At 40.2% G+C, this 12,152-nt stretch overlaps 1 protein-coding gene across 1 annotated transcript in view; it reads left to right on the top strand.

Annotated features, from left to right (window-relative positions):
* LOC135085883 (uncharacterized) overlaps positions 1-10,398 on the top strand; it is a 41,480-nt gene extending 31,082 nt beyond the window's left edge. Inside the window, exons 20-22 of the mRNA XM_063980669.1 lie at positions 8,678-8,830; positions 9,760-9,872; positions 10,390-10,398. Of these exons, the coding sequence (XP_063836739.1) occupies positions 8,678-8,830; positions 9,760-9,872; positions 10,390-10,398 (275 nt within the window). The remainder of the gene's footprint in view (positions 1-8,677; positions 8,831-9,759; positions 9,873-10,389) is intronic.
* Positions 10,399-12,152: the final 1,754 nt, after the last annotated feature.

Genomic DNA, 12,152 nt, shown 5'->3' with positions numbered 1-12,152 from the left:
GGTCATCTTTTAGCGACTCTCTGCCATGCTTGAACTATCGGATCCAATCTTTCAAGGTGGCAAATGAAGGCCCAGACTCCCCATAAACTGTAGACATCTCTTCAAATGTTACCGTCAGCGTTTTGTTCCCCTTTTTGTGGAATTTTATGACAACTGTGTACTTCAATTTCGTACATTGCGCGGATGACTGAGACATGATGATGTTTACGGATTAATTACTAAAAGCGTGATGACGCTAATGTAATGAAACTTGGTACATATACTAAGGAGGTTATTGGCAAATTAATGAAATTTAGTGCGAGTCAATAATAACACTTGAAGATACTTAGGCTCAAAACTTTTCAGCCGCCCCTCGTATATCATCGTGACACGGTACATCTATATCATCACACAGTACATCTATATCATCATCACACAGTACATCTATGTCATCATTACACAGCACATCCATATCATCTAGAAGCTCAGCGTGCTCCTCAATCAGTAGCGCCACGCCAATGGTCATACAGACGCTATCACAATTATCTCTTCGTTCAATATTTTAGAATCAGCTGCTTCAATAATGACAATAATGTCGATCACACACATGCCATCTTAATCTAGGCACCATAGCTTATATGCCCAAAATGTTACCACCGACGAAACTCATCCTTTGATGCCCAATTAGGCCTTTATCCAAGGTTTCTATCAAGTTTGTTCAACCACCACAAAAATACAACTTATTGGTTCCGATAAACTCCAAATCATGGAACTGTAACCCATTCTACTTCCAAGAATGGAAAGAACCCTCACTGTTGATGAGCAGTGGACTGCATGTTCGTGGGCTAGGAACCGGCATAAATCTTGAAGGCAGAGTACTTGTTGTAGACAGCTTTATTTCTGAGTTCTTCACTTTTTCTTTTCGACCACTTTGATTTCGAACTCGCTTCTTATCTGAATTAAACTAGTCAGCTGAAATGCCCTGCTCCCTATTTTATACTCTTCCCTTTCTCTCGCGATATTGCCATCTCTGTCTCTCATGTTCTAGAATATTCAAAGCGAGAGTTCCGATGTGACCGTCTCGTTATCCTCGATCTTCCCAGTGACGAGATGCAGTGTTGCTCGATTGTCACGTCATCGTCCTTGCCTTCTTGCCGTGGCCATCCAGACTTCGGTCTTCTGAGGAACGACGGCCCTTGGAACAACAGACTCATCCTCTTCCGATGTAGGCACGTATCCCGCTCTCGACGCCACGTCGGCTACGTTCAAGTGAGTGGGTACTCAAACGCTACTCCGACGGCCTTGTCTCCTCGGTGATCTCTTCAAGTCGATGCGCTCCGTAGGGTGTATAGCGGCGGCTTCCGTTCCGCAGCCAATGCAGCACAGTTTAGGAGTCACTCCAGTAGATAGTGTCTTCTACAGGCAGCCGATGCACTTCCGTTCATGCTGCTTGTAGCTCCAACCTCGATATCGTTTGTGTCTTCACTGGAGCCACTTTGGCACGCGCAGCTACCAGCACAACTTCCGCGTCCTTCCTGTCGTTGTAAGTGAGGTGCCAATACGCAACGGCGGCGTAGGCTTCCTCGCCTGCATCGCAGAAGATGTGCAGCTCTCGGAGTTTCATTTATCTCCCCCCCCCCGTAGTAGTATCGAGGAATACGCAGTCTCTTCATAACCTGCAGGTCTGACAGCCATTTCTCGAAGTATGCTGCGACGTCTTCCAGCACGGGCTCGTCCCATCCGGTCTTGAGGCGCCACTGCTTTTCAGGAGCTTCTAGGGGAGTCGCTCCTTTCCTCGCGCGCCTGCCGCTCGGGGCGACTGTTAGCAGTCTGTCGTTGTTGCTGTTCCAGTTCCGGACATGGAAGACCGCCTTCCTGTGGTCTTCGTCCACTTGAAAAATCACTTCTTTGCTTGCTCGATGTCGTTGAAGCTTTCCACGAAGTCACCACTACAGCGCCCGGCGTATGCCTTTCTCAGTAGGTTCTCCATTTGCTCATGATACTGCCTCTTCTCTTCGGTATTATTCAGAATTAATTTAGAACATTGTGAAATCCTAATGACGTAATTATAATGAAGTTATACAATGCAATACAAATAAAATAAATACTATCGGACCTAAATGATTTACGGGATTGGTTATGGTTCTTTTAACATTTTCTCTTTAAACCCACACAGATTAGGCCATTCCACACAGTTTGCGCCTCGCCACACAGCCCTATGATGTCGCTACACAAGCCAAAACATCATAGTTCATGATGTCTCCCACACAAGACACGACATCTTCACAATAATAATGAAGAATGTTCACTAATTTTGTTTTTTAGCTTTCTGTATTCTCTGTTAAAAATAAAAAATACACATGAAAGAATTATTTCGATACGTCAATTAGTTTCCAAAATATTGAATTTTAAAAGTGCGGGCGGCGGCCGGCCCGCCATTTTATGCGCGTGACGTCATATTACAACGACTGGCTCATATTTGTATGGGTGGAATCTTGCAAACTGAATTAAGACCCACTTCCAGGCAACCGATTAAGCTGAAATTTCGCAAACACATGTGATTTGGATGACCATGCAATATTATGATGACATGGAGCTGATCTGATGATGGACCTGGAAGGTGGCCATAGGAACTCTATAATAAAACGACTTAAATGCATCGAGTTTGGGCTCGTTCGTTTTGTATTGATGAGTATTTTAATTTTATATAGTAATCGGGGTCTAATGATGGACCTGGAAGGTAATTCGCAATAAAACGACACAATCGCATCAAGTTTGGGTTTGGTTCAATTTTAATTTCTGTGATGGGTCTGGGTGTTAATATGTATAATAAGTTTGTATTTACAAAAAAAATGTATTTAAGTATGTTTATATCCGTTTTCTAGTGAGCGGACGCTGTGAATGTACGTCACACGGGGTCACGTGACCGTCGGCGGGACTCAATATTTAAGCGAACTTTGAATGCCTATAAAATCATAACTACTGGGTATTTTTGAATGAAATAAAAACTAATGTATTTGTAAATGTAAAAGCTTAACTGTAACATAGGTTTCAAGTGATTTTGCATACCTAGTAACATTCTCAATTCCTGATGTCACACCAGACATCCCACTCAGAATGACAATGTCCACACAGTTTCAAGACAATGCCACATGTCCTCCTCACACAGCTATCAGGACATCCATCTCACACAAAATGACAAAGTCCACCCAGTTTCATGACAATGCCCACTGGTGTATGATCCTCACATAGTACATCATACCCCTATTATTATTATTATTATCAAACCATTCCCATAATCACAACATCATAAGAAATTTGCTAAAATTATTTTTATTTAAATAATAAAATATTTCAATGTAAACTCTAAAATATTAAGATGAATAACACAACTACTAGTCCAGTCAATAAAGCATTATAGATGGAAAACTGTAGAACACAATTTCTGACTTCAGGACTTTATTTAGACTAGTTAGGAGGTGAACATAGCAAAAGTCCCCGCCCTTGGCCCTTGAGCCGGCGGGGTGAGGGGGGTTTAAAGGTGCCACTTTTCGGTTTTTCGCTTAATCCTCGAAAACTATGCGTCCTAGTGACATGACTACTATGAACCAAAAAAAGCATATTCAATTTTCTACAGGTGAGATAGTCAAGTTTTTCTATAAATTGTATAGTTTTCGCGGCATCTGCTCTAGAAGGTCTGCAATATTGGAAATTTTATTTTTGTCTTACATGTTCCCATCAGGAGAAAATCGACTAAATCAACATTGAGCAATCATTCTAGACATGCGGGAGCATGTTAAGCCTAGTTCCAGGGAGGGGACTGCACCGTGCGTATATTTAGACGAACAACTTTGAGCCACTTTTGACTCCTCATCACTCAAAAACTACTGTGCATTAACACTTCAAATTTGGCTCATGTGTTGAGACTTGCAAGATATACATCAGCTTCAAATTTCATAAATATGCCTCAAACGGTTCTTTAAGTATTGACGTCCAAAAATCTACATGTCTGACCTATAGACCAAATTCTAACCCCTTCCAGATGACCTAGAAGGTTCAAAGGACATTGTCAGAAACCGCCTTAGATTCCTGGGCACATCAGTAAAGTATCAAAATTAATCTCTTACTTTTTGAATACTTAAATATTAATTAGATTGTAACGGACACTTGAGGATTAGAAAATGAAATAATAAAAGTCTTTTATATGTATTCCATAATACTATGACGACATCCGGACATTTTAGGGCGTGGCCTGCTCCATATCCTATGAAGTTCCATAATTTGTGTCGATAAAATCTATGTAAAATCGGCACAAGGCAATGCCGTACTTCATTGTTAGGAATCCATGTAATAGTGATGTTGACTGCGGTCATCATAGACAATAAGATACCGATCTTGTAAATAAATTAAATCGTCCAAATTGCTACAGTATGACTAGATTTTAATTAAAAGTTAAAAATATATTGCACGATACTACAAGAAGCTATCTAATGTGTCCAACTGGTCGAAGGTCATGAATAAAATAAAAAGAATTGTGATCATAACACTGATATAGACAATGACAACAATATGGGATCATCTTTAATATATCTGTAACAGTTTCAAAATCCGATGAAAAATACAATGCCGCTTAAAGTGAGAGAAATGTTAAAGTTCTAATAGAATTGAAAGTTTTATTCGCTCAAAATGCTTATAACAATAATTGGTAATACATTTCAAATATTAAGTACCTTTATAATGTATCGATAGAACCAAAATGATGTCCTCTCAGCTTGGAAAGGGAAACCCAGGATTGGGGGAGCGCTCCAGGCAATTTTCAGAACATTTCATAGGTGGTAGTAAATAATATTTATTTTATTATTAAAATTGAATATTTTGATATTGATAAAATTGAATATATCTTTCGATTCAAATACCGAATATTTTTCAATCGATAATAATAATCGAGAATTGTTAATAATATTCAATTAAAAGTTGTTCAATCCCTAGTCATGCATAGACTAAGACGGTAACCATGGAGATAGTTAGTTTGGTAAGTCACGTGTTAAATGTCAAGAGTGGAAAATAAACATAGGATTCATGTTATTTATTTACGTGCAAAATGTAAGTAAGTAAATCATAAAAGTGGAACGCCGAGCTATTTCCAAAACCCGTCTAATATTATAATACAATTTGGCTGCGACAACTACAATACAGAACATCTCCCAAATCGAAGTGCATAAAATAATATAATACAATACTAGTAAGTAAGAGGTTATGATAACAATATTGCTATCAATAAGTTTATAGAATTGGTCCGCCAGGAATAATTGTTCTTACATAAAGATTTGTGTCATTTAGAACCTAGAAAGTATTTTTTCGGCACTGTTGATCTAACGGCGAACAATGTATGGAGAACGAACATTGTCCTTTGGCATCCAGAAAGTTAGTTATGTAAATACAAAGGAACAAATAAAAAAACAGTAAATTTTAACATTTCACATGTGATAGATAGATTTTAGTGTTCGAAATGTCGATTTTTGAACGTCAATACCTAAATAACCGTTTGAGGTATATTTATGAAATTTGAAGCTGATGTACATTTTGCAAGTCTCAATACATGAGCCAAATTTGAAGTGTTAATGCACAGTAGTTTTTGAATGATGAAGAGTCAAAAGTGGCTCCAATTGGTTCGTCTAAATATACGCACGGTGCAGTCCCCTCCCTGGAACTAGGCTTAACATGCTCCCGCATGTCTATAGTGTTTGCTCAATGTTGATTTAGTCGATTTTCTCCTGATAGGAACATGTAAGACAAAAATAAAATTTCAAATTTTACAGACCTTCTAGAGCAGATGCCGCAAAAACTATACAAGATATAGAAAAACTTGACGGTCTCGCCTGTAGCAAATTGAATAAGCTTTTTTTGGTTCATAGTAGTCATGTCACTAGGACGCATAGTTTCCGAGGATTAAGCGAAAAACCGAAAAGTGGTACCTTTAAACCCCCCTCTCCCCGCTGGCTCAAGGGCTAAGGGCGGGGACTTTTGCTATGTTCACCACCTAACTAGGCTAAATAAAGTCCCGAGGTCAGAAAATGTGTTCCACGGATTTCTCTCTACACCGTCGTTAAGGCATTCATTGACTGGACTATACATAAATCATCATCAATAATGCCAGTAATAAACAGTGAAACAAATTATGCTTAACATTGTGTCTTAGTGAACACAAATTTGCTTCACACACAAATGCAACTTTATCATAATAAACTTACTGTTATTGTTGTGTTGACAGCAATACACTTCCAACTATTATCTTTGGAAACTGCACATACTTCCATGAACTTACCATTCTCAAATAGGAACAAGCATTCATGGAAATATCCAAGAACTTTAATTTAACAAGTACAATACTTCTCTTCTCATGCTTGGCCAAAATTCACCCACAATGCAACTGACTTCATATTCAAGTATCTGTTGTTAACCCAGTCATTACAGGGAAGCACACAACACAATCATCACCAATATAAACTTTATTTGATCACTGCTAGTACTTTGCTCCATTGATACCATTATTCAAAAACATAACCCTCCTTCTGGCGCAGTCGGGTAAATAGCTAACTTTCGCACAGTACAGTAGTATACCACACAATAGGCCAATGCTTATGACCAATGATAAGCATTTATTTCTATTCAAACACATAATTAACTCTCTTATTCACCATTATTAATAATAACTTTTTGCTTAAGACTGTTAGCGGCAGTTGGGAAGTTCTAAAGTCTAGCAGTAGACTGTAGCCAATTTATTATTACAATCTGTTCACACTCAAGTTAATTGTATGCAATTTCATGCCAATGACAAGAATAAGCACAGTTAAACAACCAAGCCGCAGTGGCACTGCTAGTCTCAGCTCAACCCTTGCAATAAAACATTAATTCAACTCACCAAATATCACAGCTGATACCTTTTGTATTACATTTTCACTCACCAAATATCACAGCTGATGCCCTTTTGTATTGCATTACCTTCTGTCCAACTCCAAATCACTTATGTGAAGTACCCTTGTTCAGTGTTCAGCTTCACTCAGGTATTGCACTTGACTGATTTGCTCACCACAGGGCCAACCCGCAGACAGATAAGTCACCATATCTAAAACTCAAGTCAAATCTAAAAATATGCACACACAACATGCTACAACCAGTAACCTTTTTATTAAACAGCTAATAAATAACCTCAAGATTAAAATAATTTTCACCATGTGGGAAGAATAACCAACAATAATGGCTGGTACACAAGAATACTCTTTAAGTTAAATGTACCACATTCTATATATTTTTTTTTAATTATAATAATTGGATAAATTTTAATCACCCACACTAATTTTCAATTTTAGTGATACAACCCAAATCACTACTGGCAGCAGAAATTAATTGATAAGTTGGAAAAGTTCAATATTAACATTATCTTAACTCAAAATATAGCATCATGTAACATAATAATAATTATGTTTCACAATAATTGAAGTATCAATCACTATAAGAGTACCAAAAATACACCACATGTTCAACGGAATAATTGGCTGCTTTACTTAATTTCAATTTACAAATTAAGCTATTTAATAGATTTTATCTCATCTTATAGTGCTCAACATCAAGAAAGAAACATCATGATACTAAAACTGGTTTACACAACACAGACCTTAGCTTCAATTTACTTGAATAAAACTAATTATTAATTCTTCTCCAAAATAATGCCAAGAGGTTACTCGGGCATGATCACCAAACTCATTTAATTTATCTGACCAAATTCTATCTATTCTTTATAGATTTTAAATCTCAACAAGTTATTCTTTGCAGAATGTAAACATGAACAAATGAACACCGTTCAATTTAATTTGATTTACTAAAATAGTTTATTAGGCATTGCAATTAAAGTGAGCACATACCATAGCTTTCACACACATTCCTGGCATTATCAGTAAAGACTGACAATACCTATAACATTTGATGCTTCATTCACTTCCATGCATTATTTTGCTCAATAAGGAAATGTGTTAATATTGTTGTTGTTGGAATAATCGATAATAATAATAAATCGTACCTGCTCTGGGGCCATCGTTAGTCAAATTGTTCACCACTTACGTGACCACAAGCCAAGTTACGGAGGGAGTATCTTCATAATTTGCGTCCATCATTTCTCGTACTTAAATACTTTTCTGCATCTCACACAGTTGTCAGCGTGGTTTCCTTGACATTCTCTCTTCATCATATTCCATTATAATCATAGAATCGTGGGCGTTTTGTGTTAATATTCTTGACAAATAACACGAAACATTGGTCACCTGGAACACTTTGAAATCACGTTACTATCATAGGTTTCAGATCTCACTTCTGAACTATTAGAGGCCGGTCGATCTATTCTGATAAATAAAACACTGGATACTTAACTTTCACAGTATATTGCCTTATTTTAGATACAATACATCACTTAGCACAAAAGCGCGCGGAGTCGTCTCCGCGCGTCCCTCTATTCTGACGTTTGATTCTCGTGTGACATTGACAATACGTCAATGTCACTATGACAGCAGCTCATTGGCTATAACGATACCGCTATTTTAACGTTTTATATTTTTCACAATTAACAATATAGATTAGTCTAAACAAGTAAAGACATTTCATTCTGATGTTTGAAACGACATTTCTGATTAATTTAAATCCCTAGGGCTAGGCGACCGTCATCTAGAGAACATGATGTATTCGCTCCGTTGCGGCGCGTTGTGGTGCGTCGACTGGGCGCCGCTGCTGCAGTGTGGCGCGCGCGAGCTGCCGCCTGCCAGGCTGACGAGGAGCCTGCGAGCCGTGGCCGACACTAGAAGTAGGTCAACACTATAACACTAGCCCAACACTACAACTACTTCGACACTAGCACAACACTACCTCAACACTAGTCCAACACTACCTCAACACTAGTCCAACACTACAACACTAGTTCAACACTTCCTCAACACTAGTTCTACACTAGTCTAACACTACAACACTAGTTCAACACTACAACACTAGTCCAACACTACCTCAACACTAGTCCAAAACTACCTCAACACTACAATACTAGCTCAACACTAGTCCAACACTACCTCAACACTAGTCAAACCTTACAACACTATAACACTAGCTCAACACTACGACACTAGTCAACACACCTTCAACACTATTTCAACATTAATGCTCCAATATTACTAGCTCCAACACTATTACCTCTAAAATTACTTGTTCTAATATTATTAGCATCAACACTTAGGCCCAGAACAGACGGTGAAACGCAACTGCAACGAAACTGCAACTTTGTGATGATTCTGATGAATGAAACTGCAACTGAAAGTTTCAAACTGGTCGCGTCATGTGTGGTCTCTCAACGGACGCTATGGCAGAAACTTAAATGCAACTCAAAAGTAACTAGCAGTTGCAGTTTCGTTGCAGTTGCGTTTCACCGTCTGTTCTGGGCCTTAGCACCACTAATTCTGACATTACTAGTAGCAGATGCGACTAGAGTCAACACTAACTAGCTTCAACAATTAGATCTATAGTCTGATTTGCGAGCACGTAGAATTTTGTCCAATGACCCCAAGTTACCCATCTTTATCGCTCGCGCGTAATTATGTTGCTGTCGCGCTCGCACACTCACTGCGGGCACCCGTCGCACAGTCGGACAAAATTCTACGTGCTCACCGTGCTTTAGTAGTACCAATGCGACTAGCGTCAAACACTACTGGGTCCAAAAAAATAACAAATTCTATTCCATTCTAGTTTTAGAAGCGCGACTGCAAAGTCTGCTGCAAGCGCTGCGAGACTCCAGCAAGCTGTTTTTACACGCTGTGAAGGCTTCCTTCAAATGGATGGGACAGGAGTTTGACAGCAAGGTACGTTCATCATCATCATCATTTCAGCCATAGGACGTCCACTCCTGAACATAGGCTTCCTCCAATGATTTCATTTGATAGCAAGGTACGTTGACAATGCTTCATCATCATGATTTCAGTCACAGGACGTCCACTGCTGAACATAGGCCTCCCCCAATGATTTTCATGTTTGAATCGAACCCGGGACCTCTGCGTCTGAAGCAGGTGGTCTTACCACTAGACCACAGAGGCGGTCGACCGGTATACCACATATACCTCCCCAATGATTTTCATGTTTGACAGCAAGGTAGTTGCCAGTTGGTAGCGGCCTGTCCAGCGCCTTCCTGCTACCTTTATGAGGTCGTCGGTCCACATTGTGGATGGACGTCTTACATGTGACCTCCACTCCAGAACCTTGTTGCCCCATCGGCTGTCAGTTCTGCGTACTATGTGCCCTGCCCATTGCCACTTCAGCTTGCTAATCCGTCGGGCTATGTCAGCGACTTTAGTTTATTTACGCCTACATAACTTACTACAGGTCTTATAAATAAGCTCAAAGTTGCACAGCGTGCTATAGAGAGGGCTATGCTCGTTGTTTCTTTACGTGATCGAATCAGAAATGAGGAGATCCGTAAACGAATCAAAGTTTCTAGACTACTAGATGTATAAATCGTTTCATCCACTCGGCCGCGCCTTACCAATGTTTGGTCTCGGTCGCGCGGGGTGCGGGGAGTGTGGTCCGAGCAATCCTTAAGGCATTACTGTAGTGTGCGTGTGCACTCATGGATCATTCAGCGTGTACCGATAACACTCAAACATTAGCGGAAGAATGGTGGGGCGCGTCTTCGTAGATGAAACGATAATGTATTTTGTTTCCAGTACCCCATAATAGAAAACTACGCGACCGGCCGCGCGACGTCGCGCGAAGTGACCAAGCAAGCCGTGATGGCGTCCGACAGAGCCTACAAAGAAAGAATCGTCAGGCTACTTGATGATACCTTCAGCGATCTGGAGGAAAAGGAGGAGTACAGCGTGGTGGAACAGGTCAGTGACATCATCAATCTTCGACAATCAGTTCGTTTCTCCAGAAACTTCCTGTCCCGTACAACCAAACAGTGGAATGGACTGTCGTCTGCGGTGTTTTCGGACGGATACGACCTGCAAGCTTTCATGAAGAGAGCGTATCTTCACCTTAAAGGCCGGCAACGCACCTGTAACGCCCCTGGGTCTGCGGGTGTCTATGGGCGACGGTAATCACTTACCATCAGGTGATCCGTCTGCTCGTTTGCCTCCTGTCACATAAAAAGAAAACATCATCAGGTCAACACTAGGTCATTTAGGCGCTGTCATCATCATCATCAGTAGCATCCGACAGACCTTACAAAGAGAGGATAGTCAGGCTGCTGGATACCTTCAGCGATCTTGATGATGAAACAAAAGCTGACCGTAAGGCCCAGAACAGACCCTTACAGACGGTGAAACGCAACTGCAACGAAACTGCAACTTTCTGAGGATTCTGATGAATGAAACTGAAACTGAAAGTTTCAAACTGGTCGCGTCATGTGTGGTCTCTCAACGGACGCTATGGCAGAAACTTAGATGCAACTCAAGATTAACTCGCAGTTGCAGTTTCGTTGCAGTTGCAGTTTCGTTGCAGTTGCGTTTCACCGTATGTTCTGGGCCTAACAGGAAATTCATCATCATCATCATTTTAGCCATAAGACATCCACAGCTGAACATAGGGCTCCCCCAATGATTTCCACAATGGCCGGTTGGTGGCGGCCTTACACTTGACACACAACAGCAAATTACACTTGAAAATTTCGACGGGTTCATCCAGTGTGTAAGTAGCTCAGATGGAAGAGCAGTCGCCCGGAAACAGAATATCGTGGGTTTGATTCCTACCTTAGGCAGTTCGTTTTTTTAAGTTATTTTAAAAACCTCTTACGTTACGTACATTATGTTTGGAATGTTTAACTGCCTAGCTCGCATAAATATTTATGACTTTATATGTATATTTTAAAAACTGTAAACCCTTGAAAAGGAAGCTGACAATAGTGACCGAGTTTCTTGCGCTGCTTCTTCTCAGCACTGGCCCATTTATTGTCCCGAAGCAGTGGTAACGTTAATACTGGGACGTGTAAAAGTGCCTATTTGCAAAAATGAACGAGATTTATGTTAGCCACGGGAATATTGATTTGTTTATGTACATTCCCAGGTGACCTGCCTGCTGCGTCAATGCACCGACCCTCGAATCCTCAGTGTCACCCGTTCAGGCTGGGAGCCCTGGGTCTGATCATC

Source organism: Ostrinia nubilalis, chromosome 30 (assembly GCF_963855985.1).
Source record: "Ostrinia nubilalis chromosome 30, ilOstNubi1.1, whole genome shotgun sequence".
Taxonomy (NCBI): domain Eukaryota; kingdom Metazoa; phylum Arthropoda; class Insecta; order Lepidoptera; family Crambidae; genus Ostrinia; species Ostrinia nubilalis.
This window is presented reverse-complemented; position numbering and strand designations above follow the sequence as displayed.